This window comes from Dichomitus squalens, assembly GCF_000275845.1.
Source record: "Dichomitus squalens LYAD-421 SS1 unplaced genomic scaffold DICSQscaffold_8, whole genome shotgun sequence".
NCBI classification, from domain to species: Eukaryota; Fungi; Basidiomycota; class Agaricomycetes; order Polyporales; family Polyporaceae; genus Dichomitus; species Dichomitus squalens.
Window position 1 is genome coordinate 642,541 of NW_006766890.1, and position 26,863 is coordinate 669,403.

At 54.0% G+C, this 26,863-nt stretch overlaps 13 protein-coding genes across 13 annotated transcripts; 6 read left to right on the forward strand and 7 right to left on the reverse strand.

Annotated features, from left to right (window-relative positions):
* Positions 1-295: 295 nt before the first annotated feature.
* DICSQDRAFT_168659 (MFS general substrate transporter) lies at positions 296-2,651 on the reverse strand (the record flags this gene model as incomplete). Its single annotated transcript, XM_007364275.1, has 16 exons — positions 296-323; positions 375-747; positions 801-906; positions 967-1,054; positions 1,113-1,126; positions 1,185-1,204; positions 1,260-1,289; positions 1,341-1,617; positions 1,668-1,706; positions 1,759-1,788; positions 1,843-1,913; positions 1,971-2,126; positions 2,185-2,246; positions 2,303-2,329; positions 2,384-2,433; positions 2,487-2,651. 16 exons carry the CDS (start codon positions 2,649-2,651, stop codon positions 296-298), a joined length of 1,536 nt encoding a protein of 511 aa, XP_007364337.1.
* A 455-nt stretch (positions 2,652-3,106) lies between these two features.
* DICSQDRAFT_145971 (MFS general substrate transporter) lies at positions 3,107-5,619 on the reverse strand (the record flags this gene model as incomplete). The annotated part of the gene is made up of 17 exons (XM_007364276.1): positions 3,107-3,134; positions 3,191-3,477; positions 3,532-3,617; positions 3,684-3,789; positions 3,840-3,927; positions 3,987-4,020; positions 4,070-4,099; positions 4,151-4,462; positions 4,567-4,603; positions 4,657-4,727; positions 4,784-4,889; positions 4,940-4,989; positions 5,042-5,075; positions 5,135-5,162; positions 5,218-5,244; positions 5,297-5,346; positions 5,410-5,619. The coding sequence occupies 17 exons, from the start codon at positions 5,617-5,619 to the stop codon at positions 3,107-3,109; spliced, it is 1,584 nt and encodes a 527-aa protein (XP_007364338.1).
* A 581-nt stretch (positions 5,620-6,200) lies between these two features.
* Positions 6,201-7,750, reverse strand: DICSQDRAFT_145972 (thiolase; the record flags this gene model as incomplete). Its single annotated transcript, XM_007364277.1, has 6 exons — positions 6,201-6,239; positions 6,299-6,410; positions 6,462-6,654; positions 6,713-7,170; positions 7,241-7,605; positions 7,679-7,750. 6 exons carry the CDS (start codon positions 7,748-7,750, stop codon positions 6,201-6,203), a joined length of 1,239 nt encoding a protein of 412 aa, XP_007364339.1.
* Positions 7,751-8,131: 381 nt separating this feature from the next.
* On the reverse strand, positions 8,132-8,911 carry DICSQDRAFT_103431 (uncharacterized protein; the record flags this gene model as incomplete). Its single annotated transcript, XM_007364278.1, has 3 exons — positions 8,132-8,458; positions 8,516-8,735; positions 8,786-8,911. 3 exons carry the CDS (start codon positions 8,909-8,911, stop codon positions 8,151-8,153), a joined length of 654 nt encoding a protein of 217 aa, XP_007364340.1. The 3' UTR covers positions 8,132-8,150.
* A 116-nt stretch (positions 8,912-9,027) lies between these two features.
* DICSQDRAFT_103434 (40S ribosomal protein S1) lies at positions 9,028-10,235 on the forward strand. Its single transcript, XM_007364279.1, has 5 exons — positions 9,028-9,116; positions 9,183-9,249; positions 9,306-9,386; positions 9,440-9,987; positions 10,053-10,235. The coding sequence occupies exons 1-5, from the start codon at positions 9,102-9,104 to the stop codon at positions 10,110-10,112; spliced, it is 771 nt and encodes a 256-aa protein (XP_007364341.1). The 5' UTR covers positions 9,028-9,101; the 3' UTR covers positions 10,113-10,235.
* A 313-nt stretch (positions 10,236-10,548) lies between these two features.
* Positions 10,549-11,300, forward strand: DICSQDRAFT_168663 (adenine phosphoribosyltransferase; the record flags this gene model as incomplete). The annotated part of the gene is made up of 4 exons (XM_007364280.1): positions 10,549-10,608; positions 10,672-10,941; positions 11,020-11,095; positions 11,155-11,300. 4 exons carry the CDS (start codon positions 10,549-10,551, stop codon positions 11,298-11,300), a joined length of 552 nt encoding a protein of 183 aa, XP_007364342.1.
* Positions 11,301-11,436: 136 nt separating this feature from the next.
* On the reverse strand, positions 11,437-15,023 carry DICSQDRAFT_56746 (alpha-mannosidase; the record flags this gene model as incomplete). Its single annotated transcript, XM_007364281.1, has 18 exons — positions 11,437-12,209; positions 12,268-12,436; positions 12,496-12,840; positions 12,900-13,024; positions 13,079-13,112; positions 13,163-13,194; positions 13,246-13,338; positions 13,391-13,493; positions 13,546-13,569; positions 13,621-13,700; positions 13,760-13,844; positions 13,904-14,064; positions 14,112-14,157; positions 14,208-14,544; positions 14,610-14,656; positions 14,706-14,722; positions 14,752-14,834; positions 14,884-15,023. 18 exons carry the CDS (start codon positions 15,021-15,023, stop codon positions 11,437-11,439), a joined length of 2,694 nt encoding a protein of 897 aa, XP_007364343.1.
* Positions 15,024-15,223: 200 nt separating this feature from the next.
* On the forward strand, positions 15,224-16,815 carry DICSQDRAFT_103439 (uncharacterized protein). Its single transcript, XM_007364282.1, has 6 exons — positions 15,224-15,364; positions 15,436-15,906; positions 15,962-16,162; positions 16,220-16,258; positions 16,319-16,599; positions 16,669-16,815. The coding sequence occupies exons 1-5, from the start codon at positions 15,308-15,310 to the stop codon at positions 16,541-16,543; spliced, it is 993 nt and encodes a 330-aa protein (XP_007364344.1). The 5' UTR covers positions 15,224-15,307; the 3' UTR covers positions 16,544-16,599; positions 16,669-16,815.
* Positions 16,816-17,255: 440 nt separating this feature from the next.
* Positions 17,256-18,809, forward strand: DICSQDRAFT_126110 (uncharacterized protein; the record flags this gene model as incomplete). Its single annotated transcript, XM_007364283.1, has 6 exons — positions 17,256-17,435; positions 17,486-17,515; positions 17,572-18,087; positions 18,145-18,314; positions 18,369-18,455; positions 18,713-18,809. 6 exons carry the CDS (start codon positions 17,256-17,258, stop codon positions 18,807-18,809), a joined length of 1,080 nt encoding a protein of 359 aa, XP_007364345.1.
* A 595-nt stretch (positions 18,810-19,404) lies between these two features.
* On the reverse strand, positions 19,405-20,726 carry DICSQDRAFT_103441 (uncharacterized protein). The gene is made up of 5 exons (XM_007364284.1): positions 20,387-20,726; positions 20,221-20,330; positions 20,083-20,165; positions 19,768-20,029; positions 19,405-19,710 (listed from the first exon to the last, which is right to left on the reverse strand). The coding sequence occupies exons 1-5, from the start codon at positions 20,655-20,657 to the stop codon at positions 19,486-19,488; spliced, it is 951 nt and encodes a 316-aa protein (XP_007364346.1). The 5' UTR covers positions 20,658-20,726; the 3' UTR covers positions 19,405-19,485.
* A 199-nt stretch (positions 20,727-20,925) lies between these two features.
* Positions 20,926-21,914, forward strand: DICSQDRAFT_83823 (uncharacterized protein; the record flags this gene model as incomplete). Its single annotated transcript, XM_007364285.1, has 5 exons — positions 20,926-21,179; positions 21,235-21,311; positions 21,367-21,390; positions 21,444-21,562; positions 21,618-21,914. 5 exons carry the CDS (start codon positions 20,926-20,928, stop codon positions 21,738-21,740), a joined length of 597 nt encoding a protein of 198 aa, XP_007364347.1. The 3' UTR covers positions 21,741-21,914.
* Positions 21,915-22,039: 125 nt separating this feature from the next.
* Positions 22,040-23,881, reverse strand: DICSQDRAFT_179669 (uncharacterized protein). Its single transcript, XM_007364286.1, has 8 exons — positions 23,551-23,881; positions 23,241-23,503; positions 23,115-23,189; positions 22,882-23,047; positions 22,584-22,830; positions 22,445-22,526; positions 22,240-22,392; positions 22,040-22,184 (listed from the first exon to the last, which is right to left on the reverse strand). Exons 1-8 carry the CDS (start codon positions 23,684-23,686, stop codon positions 22,134-22,136), a joined length of 1,173 nt encoding a protein of 390 aa, XP_007364348.1. The 5' UTR covers positions 23,687-23,881; the 3' UTR covers positions 22,040-22,133.
* A 171-nt stretch (positions 23,882-24,052) lies between these two features.
* On the forward strand, positions 24,053-25,762 carry DICSQDRAFT_154216 (peptide chain release factor 1; the record flags this gene model as incomplete). The annotated part of the gene is made up of 7 exons (XM_007364287.1): positions 24,053-24,217; positions 24,266-24,370; positions 24,433-24,873; positions 24,931-25,041; positions 25,097-25,186; positions 25,236-25,382; positions 25,445-25,762. The coding sequence occupies 7 exons, from the start codon at positions 24,053-24,055 to the stop codon at positions 25,586-25,588; spliced, it is 1,203 nt and encodes a 400-aa protein (XP_007364349.1). The 3' UTR covers positions 25,589-25,762.
* Positions 25,763-26,863: the final 1,101 nt, after the last annotated feature.

Genomic DNA, 26,863 nt, shown 5'->3' on the forward strand with positions numbered 1-26,863 from the left:
GCTAGCTAGCGAGGGTTATAGAGTCGGAATCTAATACAACGCTTCGATGTTTGGTTTCCCTGTCATACAAGAAACCGAACAAGGCGTTTTGCCCGATTCGTCGGTGTCCGGGATTCAAACGCGACGTGTGACGTCATGAAACACAGCACCACAAGGATTCTTCTCAAACTGAGTGCAGCCATGCCATTGCGTCTACGAACATTCAAGTACGCATAGTGGGTGGTCGAGCAAGGGTTGATTTAAGTGGGAGCCAGAAGGGTCAACGATGCATCCAGCCCAAAACACCCTCAGGCTCTCAGGCAGTGTACTCGAAGAACGGGTTTCTATGTATACTGTGAATCCCAAGTCACTCAGGATAAGAAGGTCATACTCACTGCTTGTCCGTCATGTCCACGAAAGCAGCCCTCTCCCGCTCGCGTTTCATGTCCTCGTCAGTCCAGCCGTTGCGCTGCTTCAACTCCTCCAACGTCCGTCTCTTCTTCTTGTTCATCCACAGGTTCACCCAGCGTATCACGAAACAGAGTCCCAGTTGCGCTGTCAGGAGCACGAGTATCGATATCTTCCCGGGCAAGTACCGAGGAGCATCCTTTGGGAGGAACGTCTCCGTGCCGACGATGTTCGCAACGCAGAATGCAGCGAGCGTCATTGCGTTCACCGTGACTTTCTTGGTGTGTCCCGAGGTATTCGAAGCGTTGTATGCGTAGATAATCGCGAGAGAGGACCCGTATGTTCCGATTATCCAGGAGGCTGCAGACACTATGTCAACAAAGGCACACGAACCGTCAACTACATCAACCTACCGAAGAGTATCGCGCCTTTTTGCGCGGAGCTATCCAAACCAACTAGCATCCCCGCGCCAGCTAGAGTCGGTATCAACGACCAGACAATTGGCAACATGCGCTCGCCCTCCGTGACAGTCATTCCTTTAGCACTGGTATCGCAACCAATAACAGCCAGTGGACTCACCGCTCTGTCAGAATACCATCCACAGATGATTGCACTAGCGATGCCAATCGCTCCTCCGGGAGTTGAGAGGATCAGCGTTTGTTTCGTCCTGAAAGAGCCTGAGTCATCAGTGTGAATGCGAGCTTTCGTGACAGACCTAGACTTACGTATATCCGAATCCCTATAGGTGCATAGATCGTGAATAGATGTATTCCTGGATACACAGAATCCCAACACACCTTAATGATGATGTTGGTGACTATGGAGAAACAGGTCAGGCAGGTGTGTAATGACCCTACGCCGAAGGAACTCACAATTTGCCAAGCCTCCATTAGGGATATTCGCTGCAAATCTCGGGTTAGTCAGAACGCATTCCTCCGAGGTAAGGGCCATACTCAGCAGGGTGGCTAGGACAATCAGCCAAGTCCTGATATCAAGCAATGCCTCGACGACCTGCTCTTTCTTGAGGCGCTTGTTCTCCGTGCCGCCCTGCTGGTCACGGATCCGCTCGATAGCTGCGATCCGCTCCTCCTTGCTCAACATGACAGCGTTTGCCGGGGAGTCCGGCATGAAGAGGAGAACTGCTATTCCCACGGAGATAGCTAAGGCTCCGAGCAGAAGATAAATGATCTTCCATGGGGCGAAGCCACGGTCTGGGATGAAGGAGACACCCTGCACGAATTCGACATCAGTGAGAGCGAATGTGAAGTTTGATTACACACGTATGCTAGGAAACCACCGATGATCCCTGCACACCCGTTCTGCGGCTGCGATCAGGACATATCGACGATACACAAGAATTGACAAGCATACAGCCATGTAGAACCATCCAATCCTGATTCCCTAGAAATGTGTCAGAACTGCTACCAATTCCAGCGTTCTCAGAACATTACATACCTGTTCGTTCTTCTTGTAGAACATGGAGATGATGAGGATCAAGATGGGGGCCACGCAGCTCTCCAGCATTCCTAGACATGCGGTCAGCGCTGTGGGCTATACGATAGCCTTGGGATCTATGGACGTACCCAGGAGGAGCCGCAGCGCAAAGAACCCCCCGAATGAGGTTGGGAGGACGTGCAGCATCATGATCGCACCCCATGCCACGATGTTAGCTCCGAGATACTTCCCCAGTCGGAGCCGTTGTGCGATGTACATGGAAGGAAAGACCCATATCAGGAAACCTGAAGCATGGTTCCGTTGACTGAAAATTGAGACTGCGGCGGGAACGAGTTTACTTACCAATATAGAACGAAAGCGCGACAAGGTTATATCCTTGTCCAGTAACCGGGAAACCCATGATGCTAAGTAGGGATAACCATCGGAATCATGGGACGTCTTGAGCGTGCCGGGTACCCACCTAGCGTAACTCAACGCCGTCTTGTCCCTAAGCAGCGGTGTTAGTTGTCGACCTGGAACCCTTGCTTGGCTAAGGACTCACATGTACTGGGTGAAGTAAACAGCTATGCATAGCGGGGGGATGACGAAGTCCTTTTTGGCGAATGTCAATGGTGAGCAGGACCTCGGGATCCGGGGACACTCACGAGCTTCCTACGCAATTTCGAGTAGTATTCCTCAGAGAACACCGCCGAACTCTCCAACCCTACGAGCCGCAGCGCTTCGTCCTTGTCCCCTAAGTCGACGTCGGACTCCGCATCCGTTACGGTCACCGCATGAAGAGCCTTCTCGTCCTTGACTTCGTGGTCCATGATGAGCGCTATCGCTGAAAAAGTGGGAGATGACCGCACCAGCTCCTCCCGACTCAAGTGAAACTCTATAAGAGGCGTCTGCACATACCTCATGACCATAGATGAGGCCCACTTAGCAGCGCTTAAGACTAATCTTGGATCAATAGCCAAAATGATCCGCGTGTGAGGCTTGAGAGAACTCACAGACTGATATGGCCTTGATGATAACGAGAAGCTGTCTGCGGCACTGCTTAGAGGCCGGGCGTTGGTTCTTCGGCATCTGTGAAAGCGTCCTTCCGCTGCCTCGCGTGCAAAAGAACGGGCCGCTTCCGTGTCACGCAAATTGTATCTCCAATCATGGGTTCGGTAATAGGTCAGACACAACAGGGTGCCAGGCATCATCGGACGCATGGGAGTCGACGAACTATAAGAGTGCCAAAGCAACTTCTTCGCCGCATATCTATTTCGCTATCATATCACGCAGTGTACACAAAGAAGATGTTCCTAGAAATGCAGTCAGTATCTCGCTGGAAGGTATACGGAGTGGCCAGGCGACGCACTGCTTGTCCGTCAAGTCCAGGAACGCGTGGCGCTCACGCTCCCTCTGAACGTCCTCGTCCGACCAACCATGCTTAGCCTTCTCCTCTTCCAGGTGTGCCCTCTTCTTGACGTTGAGCCGGATGTTGATCCAGCGCAACAGGAACGAGACGAAGAGCTGTACGGTCAGAAGGACCATTATAGCTATCTTTCCAGGGATATACGCTGGGGCGTCCTTGGGCTGGAAGATCTCCGTCCCGATGATGTTACCTATGCTGAACATGACGAGGGTGAGTGCGTTGATGGTGTTCTGTGGAACAAATGATGAGGGCTTATGGTGCCGTGAGGTCAGCGATTGAAATACCTTCTTTGTGTGCCCACTGGTGTTACTAGCGTTGTACGCGTATATGGTCGACAAAGCGCTACCGAAAGTACCGATGAGGTAGCTCGCTGTCAGCAAGACATTGTCAACTTTGTGTCAATGCGTATACATGACGCCGAATGAGATGAACCAACCGAAGAGGAGAGCACCCTTGTTTCCGGAGTTATTCAGACCGATAAGCATGGCCGAACCAACGATGGTGGGGATGAGGGCGAAGATAATCGGGATCATTCGCTCGTTCTGCAGAAACGTCAGCGGGAGGTAGGAGGTGATAACGTGAATCATCTGGCCTTCCTATCTGAGTACCAGCCGCACAAGAGCGTGGTAATACATGCTACGACACCACCTGGGGTAGACAGAATCAAAGTCTGTTTGGAGCTAATGAAAGATGAACATGGGTCGTCCGAACAAGTATATCAAAGCATCTAGTGACTTACGTATAACCAAAGCCCTTGATGATGATATTGCTGACTATAAAATAATTGGTATCATGTGCATGAGCCATCCCAATGTGACGTACAGTTGCTCAAACCGCCGTTCGGAATGCTCGCTGAGCTTGCTATCAGAAAGTCTTTCACGCCATCCACACAATTTAACTCACTCAATAGGGTCGTGAGAGCAATCAACCAGGTTCGAATGTCGGTGAGTGCTTCGAAGACTTGTTCCTTCTTGAGCGTCTTGTTCTCGGTACCGCCTTGATCGTCTCGGACACGTTCGAGGGCAGCGATACGCTCTTCCTTCGTCAGCATGCGGGCGTGGACCGGGGAATCGGGCAGCCATGTGATAACACACAGTCCGACAATAATAGCGAGACCGCCGAGCAGGATGTAAATGATCTTGTACGGGGCAAGGAGATGGCCGTCATCGAATGAGATGCCATATGCCACGAAGCCGCCGAAGACCTGTGTAAGACCTGTCGAGGATGAGGAGCGGAGATGTATAGGTCATCGATTGTCATACCATTCTGCGATAAACCGTGAGCGTTGATTCTGATATAAGTCAACAGCAAGAAGTTACCACGTACCATGACGTAGAACCAGGATATGCGCGTAGCCTATAAGCCGGTTAGCTCCTAGTCTAGCAGCGATACCTCAGCGCCCTACGTACTTGTTCATCCTTCTTGTAGAACATCGAGATGAGCAAAATGAGAATGGGTGCGACGCAGCTCTCGCACATCCCTGCCATGACATATGTGAGGCTGATTGTGAGGTAGATCGATTCGCGCGATACCTACCCAACAGGAAGCGCAAGGCGAAGAATGCTCCAAATGATGAAGCCGCCGCATGGGACATAAGAACGATACCCCAGATGATGATGTTGCCGCCGAGGTACTTGGCCACCTGAGCTACGATTAGCCCGCATACTCATCCAACTAGAACCAGAGACATGCCCTCGTTTTCTGAGAAATGTACACAGTCGGGAACTCCCAGACAAGGAACCCTGAGGAGTCGTCAACACCGAGTCGAATACGCTGTCCCAATCTGTCACTGACCAAGGTAGAAAGCGAGCGACACCAGGTTGTATTGCTACGTGTATACACGCCGTCAGTGTTGCAAGGTCGGAATATCGGATTGCAAGACCTCACTTGACCCTTGATTGGGAAGCCCATGATGCTGTGGCGCCCTTTGGTGAGCAAACAAGACCATAGAGCATTTCATGACGACTGACCTCGCATAGTTCAATGAAGTCTTGTCCCTGTTCAAGACGTCAGCAGGTAAGCTGCAAGTCGTTGTCCCGGATAGCTTACAAGAACTGTGTGAAGTACACAGCGGCACAAAGCGGCGGGATGATCATGTCCTTTACAAATCCACATCAGGACAAACCCCTCAGAAACACTGTTCCACCATGAACTGTACGCACCAGCTTCCTTCTCAGCTTCCTATTGTACTCCTCGCTGAACTCCACCGTCCGCTCTCTACCGACCAGGCGCAACGCCTCATCGCCGTCGGAGCTCTCCACGACCTCAGAAACGGTCGCGGTCGCATCGAACGCCTTCTCCTCGTCCGCCGAGCGCGCCTTCTCGTCCGAGCCGCGCTTCTCCAGGGACCTCCGGGTCTGTATCGAAGCCATGACGGGGTGGGGTCAAGGCAGCGGAGCGCGGGGAGATACGCGAGAGAATGCGTATGTGCAGGATAGGACACGAGAACACGTCCTTCTCACACAGCTAACGGTCTTCCGTCCCGCCTTATATCCCATACTACTTCGGAGCTTCGCGGATGGCCAGTAGGCCAGCCAAGCATATCTGTTATCTAATGTGGGGTTGGTGGGACCGGCATGGTAGAGTCTAGTCGCTCAACCCCGTCCTGTCTCCTGCCAGTGTGCATAGAGCGTGAGCGTGAGATAAGACATCGATAGACATGCCGTTATGAATTAGATATGGACGCACTCACATGCGCAGTTCAAGATAGCAAGAACCAACTGGGCTAACGGCTCCCCACGCGCCGGCAGTTTTCCCTGACACTGGAGGCACGCTAGCCACCATACCAAGGTCTGCCGAAACGTTTGCGAAGTCACACGTCTTACATACAACGCTCAGGAACGAGTTGCGGCAAGGCAGGGCCGCCAGGCTGTATATCATCCAAAACTCCGAAGGTATGCTGATAGAGATGCAAGTGCGAGAGCGTACATGATAATGCAAGGAACAACTACGATTACAACTTCTGAAGGACCAAAGCAGACGCAGCGCCACCCTGTGATAGATATGGTGAGTATCAAGCAGACCAGAATGTCCAAGTGCCGCATCACTCACCCCATTGCAGATACCGGCAGCACCATACTCCCCAGACTTCAGAGAGTGGACGAGGGTGACGAGGATACGCGAACCGGAGTTACCGACAGCGTGACCAAGGGCGACCGCACCACTGTAGGGAATGTCAATAACTGCGATTCTTCAAATATTAGTAGTGACGTACCCATGAGGGTTGATCTTCGCGGGGTCAATACCGAGCTTCTTCTCGGCAATACGGACAACAACGGAGAACGCCTCGTTGATCTCGAAGTGCGCGATATCGTCGACCTTCAGGCCTGCGCGCTCAAGGGCTGTGGGGAGTGCAAAGGTGGGTGCCTCCGGGAAGTCGATGGGATCGACACCAGCGTCGGCGTACGCTGAGATGATAAATCAGTCCAAGTCCGTTGATACGCACTCCACATTCGCGAGACTCACAAACAACCTTCGCGAGAGGCTTGATGCCAAGCTCGCGTGCCTTCTCCGCCGACATGAGGATGAGCGCAGAGGCGCCGTCGTTCAGGCTAGACGAGTTCGCGGGAGTGATGGTGCCGTTGGGCTTCTTGAAACTGGGCTGGAGGGTGGGAACCTTCTCGTAGATGACGCGCTTGTACTCCTCGTCCTCCTCGACGACGACGTCGCCCTTCTTGCCCTTGATCACCACGGGTGCGATCTCCTCCTTGAACTGTCCCGCCTTCCACGCACGCTCGGCACGCTTGTAGGACTCGATGGCGTGGGCGTCCTGAGCCTCGCGCGTGATGCCGTGCTTCTCGGCCGCGCTTTCACCGCAGACACCCATCGCGATCTTGTTGTAGACGTCCCACAGCGCATCGTTCTCAAGCGAGTCTAGAGCAGTGAACTTGCCGTAGACCGGGTTCGTGCGAGGGATGAGGAATCTGAGAACATGGGGAAGAGGCGTGTTCAGTGACTTGACTGAGCCGAAGACGTAAAATGGACGGCACGTACGGTGCATTGCTCATGCTCTCCATACCACCCGCGACGACGACGCTCTTGTAGCCAGACTCGATGCTCTGCGCAGCGAGCATGACAGCCTTGAGTCCGGAAGCGCAGACCTTGTTGATAGTGGTCGCGTCTGAGCGCGAGGGCACGCCGGCGCCGATGGCGACCTGGCGTGCTGGTGACTGGCCAACACCGGCCTGGACGACGTTGCCGAAGTAGATCTCCTCAACAGACTCGGGCTTGACACCCGACTTCTCGAACGCATGCTTGAGCGCGATAGAGCCAAGCTGGGGCGCAGTCAAGGCCTTCAAGGAACCGTTAATAGAGCCGACAGGCGTGCGAGACGCGGCAACAATGACGGCTTCGTGACGCTGAACGGAGGAAGACTACAGATAAATTGTTAGACTACGCGGGCAACGACGAGCCAAGAACGCTGAGACATACCATGTTGCGTCGAAGGTGTCGGAGGAAGGGACGAGAGGCTGAAGAAGGGATGGTTATACGAGCTGCAAACATGTTGCCTGAGCTTTATATCCGCAAGATGATCGATTAATCGCGAGGTGTAAGGCGAGGCCGGGTTTATTGGCTATCGTACGACAGAGCGCAAAGCCGGTCAATCGACAAGACCAATACCGCGCCAGTTGTCGGGAGCGGTGTTCAGTGTCGTGAGGCACGGACAAGTGAGACCACTGCGGTGTTTTATAAGACAGCCTCGGCGATCGCAAGCATTTGTAGCCAGTCGTAGCCCATGACCCGCCCGTGAGCCCTCCCGACGTCGTTGGCACCTGATTTGAGCGCTCCCCCGCATCGGCCCCACGCGACCCTTTCATCCGACGTCGGGCAACATCCGGAACATCCGTCGCAGTGTGTGCTTGTTATACAGCTATGCTAGTGTGCGAGAATATACATTGTCATACTATGCTCCGCTTCCTGCGAAGAAGTCCACTATGTTACCCATGACCATAAACCAAGCCTCCAGCCACCGCAGTAAATCATCTCGTCCGACGTCAATCTCCGCCATAAGCTCCCCAACAACCTCTGCTGTGTGACACGGATGGAAGTACCACGATGGCGTACCGAGCGTTGGATGGTCTCCTTGCGAGAGCATCGCAAAAGATGATCCAGGGAACGTGACGGCGAATGTGTTTCCATCGGCGGAAGGGAAAGAGCCAGGCCTGAAGAGTGCAGACTTCATTATCTCCTCCAGAGGCAACGGGGACCCGCCTGTGCCGACTCCGATCATCAAAAATGTAAGGATAGGATGTAAGGCCGAACACGTACTCGCGTCGTGCAGCGTGAAGTATAGTGTGGGCACCCCAAATGTAGCAGAATGTACAACATACTGCTTGCATGTCAGCAAGTCGTCCCTGGTGTTTAGTGTGGCATCGTCATCTTCTGCTATTAGCTCAACAAGATCGTCTTCGTCCTCGCGCGAGGTGGACTGAACAGGTCTTGAAGGTAAGTGGACAGTCCTCGACAGATAGCCAAGGTTGGCGATGTACTGAATTCCATGAGACACAGCTTTGCCAACCGAGGAACAGAGCAGCGCACGGGATGTTCCTCCCAGAGCCAGCCGGTAGGATGGCGTTTCACGTCAGAAGGATGTGCATTCAGGTAGGCCTCAACGTAGGCCTTGCAAGCCTGGTCGAACTGCGAGCGGGAGAGGATGGAAGCCATAGAGGGAGGTGGCGTGAGAACAACCCTGTACAGCTGAGGAAATAAGGTTCAAGCCACCTCGCAAGATTCCCACAGGGCTGCCTCAGGTGGGCGAGTGCGCGTCTGCTGCTACTCCCGCATCCCAAAACCCAGCCCGTCCAACTGCCGGCTCGCGGTTCTCCCCTCACCGCATACCCTCGTTCAATCCATCATGGCTGTTGGCAAGGTCCGTCTCGCAATCCTGGAGTTACGAAGGTTTCAGGCGCCCCGGTCCTGACTTGTCCGTGCACAGAACAAGCGTTTGTCCAAGGGCAAGAAGGGTATCAAGAAGAAGGTCGTCGACCCCTTCTCCCGCAAGGGTGAGTTGTTCTGTCCGAATGCCATCGAATATGCTTGCGAACGTGCCCGTCTATAGACTGGTACGACCTTAAGGCCCCGTCAATCTTCGAGGTCAAAAACGTCGGCAAGACTCTCGTGAACCGCTCCCAGGGTCTCAGTACGTGCTCCTCGTCCGATAACTCACGTCTGTGCCTCTCAACAGGCGTGTAGAGAATGCCAACGACTCCCTGAAGGGCCGTATCATCGAGGTTTCCCTCGCTGACCTCAACAAGGATGAGGAGCAGTCTTTCCGCAAGATCAAGCTCCGGGTAGACGAGGTCCAGGGCAAGAACTGCCTGACAAATTTCCATGGCATGAGCTTCACTTCTGACAAGCTCCGCTCCCTTGTCCGCAAGTGGCAGACCCTCATCGAGGCGCACGTCGACGTGAAGACGACCGATGGCTACCTTCTCCGTCTATTCGCGATCGGCTTCACCAAGCGTCGGCCATCGCAGGTCCGCAAGACCACCTACGCCCAGTCGTCCCAGATCCGGGAGATCCGGAAAAAGATGTTCGAGATCATTACTCGGGAGGCGACGAGCGTCGACTTGAAGGAGCTCGTGCAGAAGTTCGTGCCGGAGGCGATCGGTCGTGAGATTGAGAAGGCGGCAAGGAGCATCTACCCCTTGCAGAATGTCTACGTCCACAAGGCGAAGATCCTCAAGGCGCCGAAGTTCGATGTGTCGAAGCTTCTTGAGCTTCACGGGGAGTCGACAGACGTGAGTCGTTCACATTCGTATATCATGCGTAGTGTGAGTCAAACTGATGTCTGCGCGCCTTGCAGGAGACTGGCACTCGTGTAGTCAAAGACTTCAAGGAGCCCGAGATCCTTGAGTCTGTGTAAAATCTTAGCTGTTGTCCATCCCTGTATCTCCCTACGCACATGATCTTTTCTTTTATGGTACAAGGGTATGACAATTATATGCTCATGACCACGCGTGCTGCTATGTATGCTGGTGCTTGTGCGATCTCCTCGCGGTTTGGGAGTTGATGAAGAATCGGTGACTACAGGGGCTACCGTCTCCCTTCCATCGGCATACATGTTGTATGTCTTAAACAGTCGTCGTTGTGGTATGTGCTATGTCTGTGTTGGTGGACGATGCAGTATGCGTACTTGTGTGTTTTGAGCCGTACGCGGCCCCAATCATGCACGTTGCAGATAATCTCAGTGGGCAAACTAGGTTTGGTAGATTGATCTATGCGAAAATCATCATCCGATACGCTATGTTCTTTATAGCGAGTCGCACATCAGGCTTCGAGAGCCACCCGCTTTCTCCACCATGGCCGATGTCGAATATCTAAGAAGTCTCTTGAGACCATTCCCTGACTGGCCAAAGAAGGTATGCACTACCATCCGCCCAAGCGTCGTAGCACCGAGGCTCTCCTAACGATCTTACACGCAGGGCATTGTCTTTTTGGACATCTTCCCCCTTCTCCGGGACCCCGTCGGATTCGAGACTCTCATCACGCACTTCGTGCACCGACTGACCTCACACACCATCGGCCAGTCGCCCACGAAGAAGATCGATGTCGTCGTTGGCCTGGATGCGCGGGGCTTCCTCCTCGGGCCCATCATCGCGATGAGGCTCGGAGCTGCCTTCGTGCCTGTTCGCAAGAAGGGCAAGCTCCCTGGCGAGACCGTCCATGCAGAGTACGAGAAGGAGTACGGTGTGGTGCGCGCATGTGCTATACAGAGTCCGGAGGTGTGGATGGCAAGTCTGACCAGAGGTTTTCGGGGGTGATGATGATAGGACGTCTTCGAGATGCAGGCGGACGCTATCCAGTCTGGGCAGAACGTCGTCATCATCGACGACCTGATCGCGACCGGTACGCAGATTCCATTTCTCTCGTTGTCGTGACTGGACATGATAGCGGACTTCATGAAGGTGGCTCGGCGAAGGCAGCTGGCGAGCTCGTGGCTAAACTCGGCGGGAAGACCCTTGAGTACCTGTTCATCATCGAGCTCACCTTCCTCAAGGCTGCATCGAAGCTCGACGCGCCGATGTACTCCATCGTCAAGGTCGACGATTAGACGACGTGCGCAGGCCGTCGCGCTAGCACTTAGATGGGCGACACCAAGACGTTGGTGCCAGCCGGGCGTACGCGGGTATACCAGAATACTATGTATTCCTGTTCCTATCTGTACGACTGCAAATGTATCCAAAACATCAGACTATCAGCCGCGTATTTAGCAGGGGGTGGTTGTTGAGATACAACACGCGTATCGGTCCTTCCTCTATCTGTTTCTTACTCTGTCCCTCCTCTTGCGTTTGCTCGTTTTTCTCTCCACGATGCTCCGCAGGGCTACCTGACGGCTCAACGACTAGCTTGACCGTCCCTAACCCAAGCCGCTCTGCCGCGTCCAGCATCTGCGCAACCTGGTCCGCGTCGCTCTTGCGCAGCACGACGACTGCGACGTCATTGAGCTGCGGGCCCGCGGCCTCGAGCTCCCCCCTCTCCGCGGAAGGGTTGACATGGTGCTCCTCGTTGCTGAGCACGACAACTCCCGATGCGCCTGCACGCTGCGCGAATATGAGCTTCTCTAGGAACGTGCACTCGCCGCGGTCGACGACGATCGCCTCGTCATCGACGAGGACCTCGCTGTATTCGGAGCACCCTAGTGGGTTGTCCGGGAATCGGACGACGCGCACGCCGTCGCCGTGCCCGTGGCCGAAGCGCAGCGGAGGGTCTGCCGCGGGATCCCCAGCGAAGAGAGCTGTTGCGGCCACGACGTTCGTCTCGGTGATGACGTCCTGCATCCCAGGGTTTCCGGGGCCACCAAGTTGGAGCATTGGGTCTACGTAGTCGAGGTAAAGGCGCAGGCCGACTTCGGGGGTACGCTTCGATGATGTTGTCTGGACCTTTGCGCCGACGGGGGCGGTAGCGAGCGTCGAGTCGTTGAAATTGATCTTCTGGCCAGTCTTCACAGCGTATGGCCCGACTGCAGCACACGGGTAATGTAAGCGGGCTCCTCGTGTGGCTGACAAGGTGTTACTCACGCTTGGTGATGTCGTAGCCCTTGCCATCTAATCGGCTGACTATATGGACTCGGATGCCTGTAACGTTGTGGACGATGTAGCCGTCCGGATGGGTCTCCATCTTATCACTCGACGGGTGAAGGTCTTCAGGCACGCCTCGCCCGTCCTGTGACAAGACAAAATCGTAGGTCTAGGCGCATGCGTTTATTCAGCATGGCTCAGCGTAGACTCGCGAAGGCGCGAACTCACGTAGAGCTCATGCTTGGGGATCAAGCACCAACCATCCGGTGTCCACAGCTTCTGATCGAATTCAGAGGACGCTCTTCCGACAAGCTCGCGCGTGTAATCGATGTCTGCACGATCCTGAATGCCACCGCGCAGACCACCATCGGAGTCCCAGTCGTCCCATGCAAGCATCGGGGCCTGATAGGCCGGGCATTGGTTGTTCTCTACTCCGCGAAGCTTCTTGCGGGCAGATGATATAGGCTTTATGAGATGAGGTTCGAGGGTGAGTATGTGGCCTTCGGTCGTGAACACCCATTGCGAGTCGTCCGAGTGAAGGGGGTTGTCCTCGTCGAAAAGGAGGTATAGGTACTGTTTCGATTGACGAGATTAATCGTGCAAACGTCACGCAAGGATGCCATGGGCCTCACCTTCAAGGTTTCAGAAAGTGCGAAGGACTCCATGCGGTCGTCTTGCAAATTGATCCGGAGGTCGTGGATGCCTGCGAAACCACAGTCCACCTTTGACCTCCGAGTAATGTCATGCAAAATCCGGGCTGCAGATACCCTTCAGTGATTGTCTGGGCGTGACATAACCATAGTGCATTTACCTCCCACATCAAGGTAGAATGGATCGCGGGTAGCCTGAATAATAATGAATGGAAGGTGGATTCTTTTGGCATGCATCTACTTACCCGATACAGATACCACGTTGACTCAACGAACTCTGAGGTGGTATGTTCAGTATGGCACAAAGCGGGATCATTTTCATACGCACCTGGTCGCAGGGGATATTGGAATGCCGTTGCCGTGCGGAAGTTCATATCCCAAACTTCAGGCAGGCCGGCAAAACCACGCCATAGATTCCAATCTACCGTCTTACGTTAGGATTAAGACACAGACGAGCACACGAAGCTGCGCACAAACGAGGTGGGCCTTGATGGCGTTCTCAATATCACCGCCCAGCACCTGCAGGCCCGGCCAGAATGCGGACAGCGAGTCGACCGTCGAGTATTGAGCGTCACCCTGAACAACAATTTAGGACCCCGTCAATTGATAGCTAGTAATACTTTCTCACCGTGAAGATGTTCACGCTCCGGTACTTGGATCTTCGTTGAGTACATGCATTAGAAGCGATGTGGTTGAAACTTACCCAGTAGCCATCTGGTGACCTAGAGTACCTCATGACAGAGGCATATGACTCCTGCCACACGTCGAGAAACTCGACCTCGCCTGCACGAGGTGCGTGTGAGTGACTCAACATGTGCGTCATGGTAATCCTGGCGACTCACCGCTCATGATATACCACTTGAGCGCGTACTCGTAGAACGAGTCGATGCCAGCACCTATGCCGTTGACTTCGGGATGTAACCAATGCTGTCATTGCATGGTGTTATGTTACTTACAGAAATCGCACGACCAAGTCTTGGACGTACTCCATTAAATATATTGACCGTATTGCCTACAAGACCTATATCCGATCTGCGGTTCCACAGGGCGAAGAAAGCCTTATAGGCGGCCTTCTCGAATCGGTCATCGCCGGTGAGGCGACTCAATGTACCGAACTCGAGGATGAGTGAGCCCGCTCCAGCAGTACCTGTGAGAAGTCAGACGACGTGTATGTGCCATGGTAATCATACTCACAGCTGTCTATCGACTCTCCCTTGGGCACTCCGTGACGCAGATTGATCTGTCTCTAATTCAGACTATGACAGACATAGATGTACCAAGGGGCCATACCCTCGCATAAGGCATACCCGTGGGGGTGGAGAACGCCGGCAGTAGGCGCAGACCGAGGTCGTGCGCCATGTCGAGGAGCTCGCCCCGATACCATGGTAAGTGAAACGGCTGGCCTGTCTTGTTCGCGTATATGTGCCCAGACAGTAGGCCACCCAGGATCCGTATTGTGGTTTCAAACACTTGAGGTTTGGTGTTTACATCAAATGAAACCCATCGGATGACTTTCCGCACCGCTTCCTCGAATCCGGGCGGGTCGTTCAGTACCACAAATGTATCGAGCGCATCCACAAGCGTCACGGAGAAGTTGCCAGCCACATCATTGGCCGCATAGTCGGCGCTGCAGAACACCTTATTGAACATGCGGAAGTCGCGACTCTGTGGCATAACGGAGCCGTTACGTACGGATTATGCCAGTTCGGCCCCCGACCCGTACATGAGAGTGGGGCAAGCTAGAGATAGGGTTAGGGAGATTGCGCCCTTAATGCGGAGACAGCATACCTCATCCAAGGGGAAAGCTGGGGTGGAACGGAAGTTGTAGATCTACTCTTGTGTGAGGGAGCCGACATAGACTTACCGAATCTCATGTAACTGTCGAAGCCATGATGCCACAACGCGCGCACTTGATCTCTAAGGTAGTCCATGTAGCAAAGGCTTCGGAAAGTAAACTGCACCATACCTGACGGCTAACTTCCGTCCACTTGTCCATTGCGCGCCCTCAGTCAATCCACGCGCGGACCCGGAAGACAACCAGTGACTGTCGAGACCGGCGATGAGGAGGGCAAGCAGACCAGTGGGCCAGAGAGTGGGCAGTCTCATACAAAGCCGTCCCAAAGAGCACAAATCTGAACCAGAGGGCGACTCAGAGCGAGAACAAGACAAACGTCGGTGGCGGAGGACAAGAAACGCGTTCCCACAGAGGCCTGACCGACGTGGAAGTCGGTGTCGCGTATGCACGTGATTCATAGAGCGGACCACGCCGAGACTTTACTTAGGCGTACCCGGTCCGACCTTGCACTCGACCACCATCTCCGTCGCGTGCTGCGGCCTTCTGCGCGCAACGAGCTCCTCTTCAGTTCAGATTGCACCGACCGCTGTTTGGCATGGCCACTGTGATCGACGTCTCTGGGAGATTGGGGGAGTACATGCTCAAGGGTTGGGTGCGTTATCCGAGCCTTCCATGATCCTTTCGCTGTTCACGTCTACCACGTTATGACCGGGGAACTCTCAGATTTTGACCGACAGGATCTGTACCGAATGCTCAAAAGTGCCTCTGATGAGGTCGCCGCCCTCCGCTCCCACTGAAACGTACTTCTGTGTTAACTGCGATCCGGCTCCGTCTTCCGGGTCTACCGCAAACGTATCGACTTCCCGGCCTTGGAGAACGTCCGCTGCACACCAGGCAACCGCCTTTCAAGATTACCAATCAACATCCAGCATCTCCAACAGCAGCGGAATGTCAAGATCATCCACGCCGCCCACCGAGGTATCAAACGTACCGAGTTCACCCACGTTCGCTCCCATCATGGACACTGCTGAGCTTTTGCGTCGTCGTCAACAATCTGACACCGCATCAGCTGAGATAGGCAGAAGGATGCTCACAGGATGGGCGATGCTCGCAGACGAGTGTCCCAGCCCCGGCTGTCATGGAATTCCCCTCGTGCGTCCTCCGAAAGTAGGGGCAAATGTCGACCCGAGGAAGGCGAGTGGAAGCGCGCAACGAACGCACGCTCGTTCATTGATGTTGCATGTTGCAGGAGTGTGTGATCTGCAGGATCGTATATATTGTTGAGAAGGATGCCTATGGCCAGGACCGCCTTGTACCGATGCAGCCTTCGCTCTCTCCGGCGGTAACTTCCCGGGCACCGAATCCTGCCCTCGTTGCTCCGTCTCCCCCTTCGCCGGTGTCTGCAGACAAAGGAAAGGCAAGAGCTTATCCAGAGGTTCATTTGCAACCGGTATGTTGCCGAGAGCTTGAACTGGGTGATTGGGGTCTCTGACCCTACGGGTCACAGCAAGTGGCCGCTTCCCCCCAGCAATCCAGCAAAAGCGCTGTGTGTATCATGTATCGTAACTAGCCAGCTGACAGACCGGCATGACTGACAATCATTCAGCCCGTGCATCTAGGGTCTGCTACGTCCTCAGCTCTCGAAGATACCGCTCAATCTCTTGAATGCACCCTGGTTGTTCTCTCGGAGCGATTACAGACCTACGCTAGCGGATCCATCATCGACCCGGGGCCAATCGGTCAGACGGCCGACGCAATCTCCAAGGTTTCGCAAGCTCTCCTTCAAGTAAAACAGTTACTCTGGAGTGAGAGGCAAGCGCTTCTTTCATAGAAACCCTGCACCCTCCCGCACACCTCATGACCTCAGATGTGGCTGCCGCGCGATAGGTGAGTCCCGTTTACGAGGTACACGACGCCAGATTCCCATCTAGAATGATGTATGGTCCGATTGCGCAGTGGCCACGGCGTCATCTATTCAATACTTAGGATGGATCAGGGGCAGGAGGCGTTGGGGATGCCAGACGGGAGGTGGTCATAGTGTGTATCAGAGTGTACGAGCAGTCTGCACAGCTTGTATCAAAACCTGCGGGCAACCGCGTTTCGTATCGCTGCAGCAACCCATGCGCGACCGTGCGAAGGTATGGTGTCCCAGCGACGGCCAGGCTTCGAACAGGTGACACGGCTCAGCCGCCTATCTCCCGGACTATTGGCAGCCAGACATACGCGTATTACGAGCGAGCAGAAGCACGCGCGCAATGGGCCATAAAGGTGTGAAATGACACTTCGCCGCGCTTCCAGCCATGCGCGGTAACCTCATGCTTCCCATGCAGCTTGCTATAAGGCTCCCCTGACCCCACCCCTGCGGGGAACCTGTTATCCATCTGACCTCATCGACTCTCTTGTCCGCAGAACTCATCATCCTTTCGTGATCATCGTCGTCGACTCGACGACGTTGGATGCCGGCATTCGTCTCGCATTAGCCTCTTGTTTCCTTCGTTCTCTCCTATCCCATACCCAGCGTGATTGTTGTTTGAGTCTCTACAATGCCGCGTCTTTTCGGCAGCCTAGGTCGCTCCTCAAAGGAAGGCCGTGGTTATACCAGCCAGTACGCTGACGGGTACGATGCTCCCCAAGGATACTATAGCTCCTATGGGTTCGACGAGCAGGAACCGCGGCAGAACTCGACCTGGCGTAAGGTGTTTTCGAAGAAACCGTCCAAAAGAGTGGGTACATTGTCATGTCATTCAGCAGATGTGTCTGACGCCTCTCGTAGAATTATCTCAGTAGACAGCTGCAAGATGAGGTATGTCCGAACGGCTCTCGGCGGCTGTGTCACTCTTTACATCGTCCACGACACAGACTGATCTGTACGTCTCGAATGGACAGACGGCGTTTGCGCCAGGCAGAAACTACCGCACGACTGTCGAAGACTACCCGGAAGAGCAGCTAACCCGACGGTTACGTGGGCCGCTGCCGACAGACGACACAGAATCGTTCGACGAGCTCGCCGCAGACCCGCGCCGTAGCGACAACATCGTGCCGCTCATCCAGCGCGAGAGCTCGCTTATGCGCATCGGACACGCGTTCGAGGACAACGGCACGTATGCCCCTGCCCTTTCTGCAGTGCCTTCTGCGGCCCTCCCTCCGCATCAGCACAGCGTCCCACTGTACGCACCGCAGCCGGTGCCGGGCATGCAGCCGCATGTCGGCGCAGTGCATGACATGCACGGCCCTGCTGTGGTGCAGAACATGGCGCCTCCACGGAACAACAGCGTCCGGCCGGATATAGTTAATCATGCGTCTTCGTACCTCGGACGCGATCAGCCGATTCATAGACGGCAGGAGCGGGATAGGAGTGCGCCACCAAGGGTGAAGGTGAGCGCAGAACCCATTCAGCGTCTCGTGAAGCGCGAGGACTGACATTATCTTCAGCCACTTAAGGATCACCCAGCATACTGGGAGAAGCCCCTCGACAGGGATGAAGAGCCCCCAGTTGTGGTCGTGGTCGAGTATGGGAAGAATGGGAAGAAGGACAAGTACTACATCATTCCTGCCGGAGCGCCGGTCGTGTTCGAAGATGAGAACGGAAACGAGCTTACACGGTACGTTTGCCGACCCCATTTCGAAGCAAGGTGGAGTCTGAGCTGTCATCGAAGTGTTGGCGACTTCAGCGGAAAGTACAGGCCTCCTAGGCGTCCGCGGCCGGTGATCGTCCAGGATCAGTATGGCCGGGAGATCTGTCGGTGCGTACCTATGGAAAATGCTATACCAGTCAGTACACTCATACAAGCCATGCGCTTCCAGAGCCGGGTTCAACAACGACGACCATATCTCTGTGGGAAGTCGTTCCCTCGATAGCAATTCTTACCATAGCGAAAGTGGACGGTCTCACCATCGCGGCCGGCCTGTCCACCGATCCCCTCATGATAATCAACACGCATCGAGGTCGGGACTCGTTTATCACCCCGGAACGTGTTCAAACTAATGATGATTCATGCAGGGAGCACGGCTCACACCACGGTTCCTCCCTCTCCTCTTCGCGCCCATACGCGGGTCCAGCCCCTGACTCCTACCTGAGGGATCCACACTATCAGTAAGTCCGTTGCGTATGTGGGTCACATAAATAGGTGAGGAGCTGATCCCGCGACAGAGCATCACGACGGGCTGGTACTCGTCCATCACACGATGACCTCCGGGGCTACCCTGCAGACCCTAGACCGCCTCGGAGTGAAAGAAGCGCAGGGTACGTATCTCCTGGGCACCCCTCTTCCGTAACGCCGATCGCTAATGCTAGAGGCTTCAGGCAAAGTTCAAGTGACACACTAGTGCGGTCGAGCCCACGCCGTAGCGACGATCGCTATGGCCGTCCGAGAGGCTCTGATAGACGCGACTATGGTTCAGACGACCGGGGGCACACGTATCAGCGCGAGCACGATAGCCGGAGGAATGGGTGAGTATGATGTACGTGTCTCGATCCGGCAGACTGTGTTTCACGGAGAGTAGCAGCAGGGGCAGATCCGGGTCGAGTAATGACTCTTACGACCGTTCATACCGAAGACGACATGACCGTTATGACTGAGATGCTGGACACTTGATTCTTGTTATGCTTTTGTTCTCCGGACGTTTGATGTGCATGCTTTCCTAGCTTTCGCGCTTCGAGCTCTCGAAGTAGGCGTAGATCAGCCTACCACCATGTATAATTATGCCATATGCCTTCGTATGCACGGTAGCTTACCACCATGTGTCATACACGAAATTGAAAGCGCAGTGATGTCAGCGCTTTCCACCCCGCCGTCGAGAGCCTGTTCCCCTGCTTTCACCGCGACTCCTACCTTCAACGGCGCTGATCTCGCTCTTGCTGAGCTTGAGGATACCACCCTTAAAGGAGCCAACGCCCATCTTCATACCGCGATCTCGCTTCTTCTTTCGCAAGTGCGATGTGGACGACGCGTCGTACAGGGCCTTCAGCGCCGGATGATAGTTCCCCAGCTGCTTTGCCTGTTAGATTCCGATGATCAGCAAAACGTCAGCTGCGAAGCAGCAACAACGGCGCACCTCCTCCAGCTCCTTCTGTTGCCGTTCCTTCTTCTTCTCCGTAAGTCCGTCCCGGACATGTTTCGCTGCCCGGTTGTGCTCCTTCTGTCGTACTGCGGCTTCCCCCTTACCGAGTTTGGCTTTACCGGCAGCCTCCATGACGCGTCCGGCGAGCGCTTTCTTGCGCTGAGCCGGTGTCAGATTCAAGTCAGGATTGAGAGACCCTGACAAGAGCTGGGTATGGACCAGTCGATGTAGGAGAGCGTCGTTCTGGGCGTTCGAACTATAAGGACAGATGTCAGGGCTAGGCTAGTACTAGAACTCGGAGAGACCTACAGATCGTCGTCCTCGTCATCCTCGGAAGATTTCTTATTCGCTGGTCTCCTTGCTTCCTCCGTCAGTTTAGTGACTTTCGAGGACTGCATGCCAATTCAGCCTTGTGCCCACGAACCTACATGTCTATTTTGGGCTCACCATGAAGCCTGATTTCGATTTCTTGGGTATCATGGAGGATGTGCTCGCTTCGGAGAATACGACGATATCCGGCTGACGTGACCCGCTTTCGTACGTGAACTCGTCGTCCCCTTATGCACTGATGATGAGAGCCAGCTCATTGAGCAGTCGAAAGACGCGACTTTACCGTCATCGGACTCTCCCTCTCCGCCACTTGGGTCGTCCTCATCGAACCCTTCATCATCGCTGTCTTCTTCCTCGCCAGAACTCGACCCCTGCCCAATTCCCGCCCACTCTTCTTCATACTCATCTTCTTGACGGTTCTTTTTCCTGGTGCTCCTGTCTTCAGTGGTTGTGGGTCCATCCTTCCGCTTCCCTATGGTTACAGGGGTGTCAAAAGATTGCAGAAATTGCTGCCCGTGAGCCTCGAGGATCTTCAGGAGGTCCTCGTTTGCCATCTTGTGATACCGGAACTCAGTTGTCGTCTCAAAAAGAGGAAGGCGCTTGGGAGTGTGTGTCAGGATCGTTGGTTGACCAGCCAAGAGTGAGGACAAGTGAGGGCAAGGCAACAGTAGCTACTGGGGAACTGGACGATCGGTGTGGCGTTCATACTTTTCGGCCTGTTCCGGCTCCCCGGCCCGGATAATCAATCTGGGGTTAGGGGTTTACGCCACACGCGCACGACCACCACATCTGCTCATCTACTCCTCTGACGAGGTGCTCATCATGGCACGGAATCGCAAGAATCATGACAGACCCACGGCTAAAGCAGGACAAACGATTGATATCCCTGAACACGAGCAATGGCGTATCATCAAGGAGTCGGGAGTCCTCAAGCAGATACCTCAGGATCCGAAGTCTACCACAGTGGATGAGCGAGCAGAGGACGAGGAAGAAGGCTTGTCACCCTTTGCCGAAGAAGTGTTTAATTCAATGATGCTCGTCATCCCGATGTCGTTCATGCTGTTGCTCATGGAGATGTACGTGGTCTACTGTTTCATACCCGCATGCGGACTCACGACTGGGATCATATAGTCTGGTACACTTCCAGTATGGCCGGCAGCCCGACTACCTTGCCATTTTCAAAGACAGAATGCTTGCAAGTGTACCGAGTGAGTTCGTTGCTGCTCTCACTAGGGCACAGGACTAATAGGTCCTCAACTCAAGTCATCTCAGTATTCATATTCTACTGTAAGCCCAACTCTTGGCCAACGCACGTCTTTGTTCACTTTGTTCTGCCTTAGCTAACCGCTATAAGTCGCACCTATATATGCAGGCGGGTTTTTTCGTCCTGGCCTGTATAGTAGGTCCACGTCTAGTTTGGCTAATCAACCGCGGGAACTGGCTGGTAGTAATGCGGCAGGTAAGTGTAGTCCCATCACATCCTTCGCGCTCGATGAAACGTAAATGCACTCCAGAGCCCACCACTAGCAACCGCTTGGATATATGCTATTGTTCAACTAAATCTCTTGCCAGCCGCACTCAACCTCATCATCGTCCTCGGATTTGGCTGGTACAAGGGTCTGAAGCTGATTCCTTAGACCGGACATCATTCTACAGAAGACTACATACCGCTATCTCTAATCACATACGGACACACATACGGGTCACCCCGACAACTATGTATGCTCGATAATACGCCGCATAACGTGTTGTGCTCTTCGACACGGACGGCACCTTATACGAGCACGAATACATCGATCCGCAGAATGGCCAACAGAGAGGATATGACTCCGTCTCCGTGGCAGAATTGATCTGCGCTCAAAAATACGCCACTAGCGGGTTGGGGCTTAGACCCGTAGGGCACCTTATATGAGCGGGAATAGCACACGCACGTCATCTGGCACAGTAGACATTCAGATGAAGCTCTAGAGATACATATCAGTGATCGCACTGAGCTGGAGCAAGTACAAACAAGAATTGTCCGCGACGTTTCAACGCCCCTCTCCTTCGTCAAGCTCCTTGGCCAGAGACTCCACCTTGGCCTATAAAATGCGTTTATTAGCGAGCGGTCGGGGGGCTCATAATGAATGGGCTTACTCGATATGCTCTACTCCGGCCTTCTAGATGAGTGCGCAAGGCTCGAAGCTGCCACCGCAGCCGGCGCCCTAGCTTCGGTAGCTCGTCCTTATGTCGATCGAGCCGCTCCACGAGAGCCCTGTAAACTCGATCGTCTCGGGCGAAGTAGTACGTCTGCAACAGGAGTAAGACACTATTCTGACTGCTTGACGCCAAGCGTGCATACAGGTATTGCTTCGCCGTTTATCACTTGCAGAGCAGACGACCATGCAGCAATCATCACCAGGTCGGCCGTCGCATTGGCCACACTGGACGGCATCACATCATCAATATAGGCTTCAGACACAGATAGCCTTGTGACTTACTAGTCTTCCAAGGAGGCGATGAGGTCCGCCTTTCCCAAGTTCTTGGTGGCAAAGCTCCGAACCGCTGCTTCAGCATTGTGCACCGGCTTCCCTTCTGTGCCCATTCGCAAACAAGCAGCTACGTCTCCTGCCTGCAGCGTGATCCACGTGTCGCCTTCACTCATGATGAGCGTTTGTAGAAAAGACGCCATAAGATCCTTCTGGGACTTCTGCAGGCCGAAGTCGATGGCTATCTTCAAGTTTGTCCCTGGAGTCCACCTTGAGCCCCTCCCAAAATATATAGACTATATTCACGTACTCAGCATTTTGAGCATGTTCTTCGTTTCGGGCTTTTGGAGGTCTTCGTCTTGTAAGTGGTTGATGTAGCGAGAGAAGGCACCAAGCAGAACGATTGCCATGTCTGTATGCTCTATGCGCATCGCATGGATGAGTGGTGTCGCGTCCCCGGACTTCTTGACCAGGCTCTAGGAGATTAGATACTCAGCACGGGGTACATGCGGGAGAGTGGAGACAGATCGCAGAAAGACTCACTTCGAATGACCTATCACGGACCTCCATGAGGAACATTATATCCCTCCTCTCAATTGCACGCATGATTTCGTAAGGCTGACAGTGGAATGGTCAGACAGAATCAACTCAAGGAATGGAGCTGCATACCTCAGGCTGCCTCCACGGTCCTTCACTCTTCTTCGCAGCCTCTCGCAACGTCTTCGCCGCATTGAATGCGGAGGGTAGCATGTCCAATAGTGACCTCCGCCGCGCCTTTGGACTAGATTCTGGGGAGTTGTGCACTGAGGCCGTAGGCGATAGTTTGCTGTCCCCATGTTGGGAAGTAGGAGTCTCGAGGGACTTCCGTATCTGCTCGAGCTCTGCTTTGACGGCTTTAAAAGCTAAGCCGTTGGCCTCTCTCTGGATGAAAGCTCAACTGACGTCGGCATCGAGTAAGGCATGATAGGATAAGGCATACCATCTCCTGGTAATCTGGAAGATAGACAAGGGTCCGAACGACACCGCTCTCGCGGGGTACCATGCTGGCTGGGCTCAACCTCGCTATCGTCTATCTCCTGAGATATCTTGATGACCACGGGAGCATTGTTGTACATCGCGGCCCAACACGCCACAGCGCACAGAGAGGTATCGAGGGCGAAATAGAAATCACGGACTGCGTGCAGTGTGCTGCGCGGGAGTACTTTTATGTCTTCTCAGGACACAAGGACGGGCCGACGTCGTCGAGGCACAGCATGCAAGAGTCACGACGAGTGCATAGACAGACAATAGGGATATAGGACCATGCTAAGGCTGTTGCCTGGGTGCTGTGTGGTACTGTAGCCCTCGAAGCTGCCGCAGTCGTCATCGCCGCCAGACAAGAGCCTGAGGCGTTGCTGCGTACGGTAGACAGAGGCGCCCGTCGCAGTGTTGGCGGCAAATCCGTCGTTTCCGGACACTGCTGGTCATTCTGGTCTACTTCTATGTTCCGTCCTGCTTTCCGTCAACTGAGACCCTCTAGAAATCTTGCGACCAGCAGGGCTGTTAGAGCGCAGGCGCAGACAACGCAGGCTCCACAATCGCCAGACGCACCGATAGTCCAGTATGTCCGGAGGAAAATAGAAGAACGACAGAAGCTGCAGGCCGAGGTGTGTCATTCGTACCTACGAAATGCATGCGTACTGAGTCTACCTCAGCTATCAGCAGAGGTGCTCTCGGATGAGGACATACGTCGAGTCCGGAGGATCAAAGAGCTGGAACCTCTCCAGGATGCTTGGACAAGGTGGAAGCATGCCAAGCAGGTCCGTATGTTCGCGTTTACTTTGCGCGTGCACCATGTAACTAACCACAATCCTAACAGTAGTCTTTAGAGGAAACACTAGCCCTCCTAAGCGATCCAGATCCAATTATGCGAAGCATGGCCGAGGAGGAGTATGCCACCCTCTCAAAGACAGTGAATGAGATGGTTCAGTCTACCTTTCCAACTCTCCTGGTCCCACCGTCGCAAACTGCCAACCTGTCCGCCATCATCGAACTTAGAGCTGGAGTTGGAGGCTCGGAGTCTGCCCTTTTCGTCGCCGACCTAGTACGAATGTACACTCGCGCGGCTCAGTCCTATGGATGGAACGTCACGATGCTCAATAGCAACGTTCTCGAGTCAGGTGGCATGAAGGATGCCATTTTGGAGGTGAAGGGAGAGGGTGCGTATGATGCACTGCGGTGGGAAAGCGGCGTGCATCGGGTGCAGAGGGTCCCTGCTACCGAAGTCAACGGACGGGTGCACACGAGCACCGTTGGAGTAATGGTATATTGTCTTCCCTGCATTGATTGTCTCTGCTCTGGTCTCATGTCCTGGTTCTAGGTCCTTCCGTTGACTGAAGACGCGGAGCCGGCGAGGAATGCCGATGACGACCTCTTCACCATGGATGAAATCAAGCTCGAGGTCATGCGCTCGAGGGGTGCTGGTGGACAGGTGCGTCAGATGACAGTGTCAGGCATGGTCTTCGTAGTATTGAAGCGTCTCGTAGCACGTAAACAAAACCGAGTCTGCGGTCCGCATAACACATCTACCCACAGGCATTACCGTTTCGATGCAGGACGAAAGGAGCCAACACCAAGTATGCCGATCAGTGATGATAGCTGAGGCTTTGCTCATTCTTAACGCAGAATCGAAGACGAGCATTTCAAGTCTTGCGCGCACGGCTCATGGACAGGAAGCTCAATCAAGAGATGATCCAGCGACGTGATATGCGGCGCGGCCTTGTGGGTAGTGTCGACCGAAGTGAGAAGATCAGGACGTACAACTATGCACAGGTCAGCTTCCTTGATCCGAGATCACGAGTCAGGTTTGCTCAGGCCACACGACAACTTTGCAGGATCGAGTTACGGATCATCGACTTGGTATGTCTCTGAAAAACCTCACGTCAGTGATGGAAGGGGACGCGTTGCAAGATTTTCTCAAGGCCCTTCAACAGCGTCACCACGATGAGCTGTTGGAGGATGTCTTGTTGCAACAATGATGCCTTCGAGTCGTCATTTCAATTTTCTACGCCCACGCGCCCACGCTCTGAGCTTCCGGCTTTCTGACGCTACCATAGTAGTTTATGTGCATGATAATGTTATGTACCCTCGTCGTCTCTACTAGGCGCTATGGGCCGTGTGGTCCGTAATACGAGCAGCCCATCTCCCAGAAAATGTTGTAGTGGTCTTCAGCTGACTGCCCGGAGCTTGGTCAACTGTTTGGGCAGCAGGATTGAGGCCTTGAGCGGCCGCCAGGGTATCGGAGTGAACACTCGGCTGGTGAAGGGAAAAGCGCCGATGTTGCAAGCACATAACAGGCGCTTATGTGCTTCTGGCACAGTTCTTAAACTTCGCGAGCACAGTCAAGCGTGAGCTATCAAGGTCCGAACTCTGTCCGGAGGACACCGGCTAGGCGGTATGAGACACGCTATGACTAACTCCGCGAGCATCCTGACGTCGCATCGTCCAGCCTACAGCTCAGGAACGGTTTCCCGCAGTGAAGTACTTGGTGGTTAACGTGCGCCGTGCCACTCTATCCATGTTCAATCTATGGAGACAGGCCTCAGAGCACTCAAAAGAGGGCGCCAAAACACGTGATACAGGTGCCGCTCCAGCCAGCATGGCAACAAGTCCATCCAACGAACGCAAGACAACACCAACGCTACTCTCAGGAACAAGCGACCTGCCTCGTCCACTGATCTCACATGAAGACACGGTCAGTGAGCTTGAAAAACGGAACGGTAACAGATCATTCCTCACTTCCAAAACTTGCAGCTTACTTGCTTGTTTAGTTCTCGCCGTGGTCGAGAACCATGCAGGTTAGTCCTAGTCGCTTGAAGTGCATGTCGTTGTGGAGCTGCACATTGAACACATGGTTCTATAGAGAGAATGAATCTTCTTCGGCTGACATTAGGTCAAAGCATAGTTTCGCAGCAGTCCTTGATTGCCAACGGAACACGCAGTCACCGAGTTGTCTTGTTCATTGTCGAGTACGCCTGAAGCATAACATTGGTCACCGCTATACTCATAGCTAGCTGACGTCCCTCTAGTGATAATCAATCAATAGGGCAATACGCGCAAGAACTTGAGGATCTCGATTTCTCCGTAGAGTCATACACCGTCGCTATGCATTCCGCTGGGACGAACCAATGGCCAAACATCATTTATAACGACATCATCGTCGCGACGGCGAATGTGGGTGTCCTGTATATCACTCTCACGCCATCTACATATCTAACTATCTCGCAGATGCTCCTGGACTCACTATCAGACGG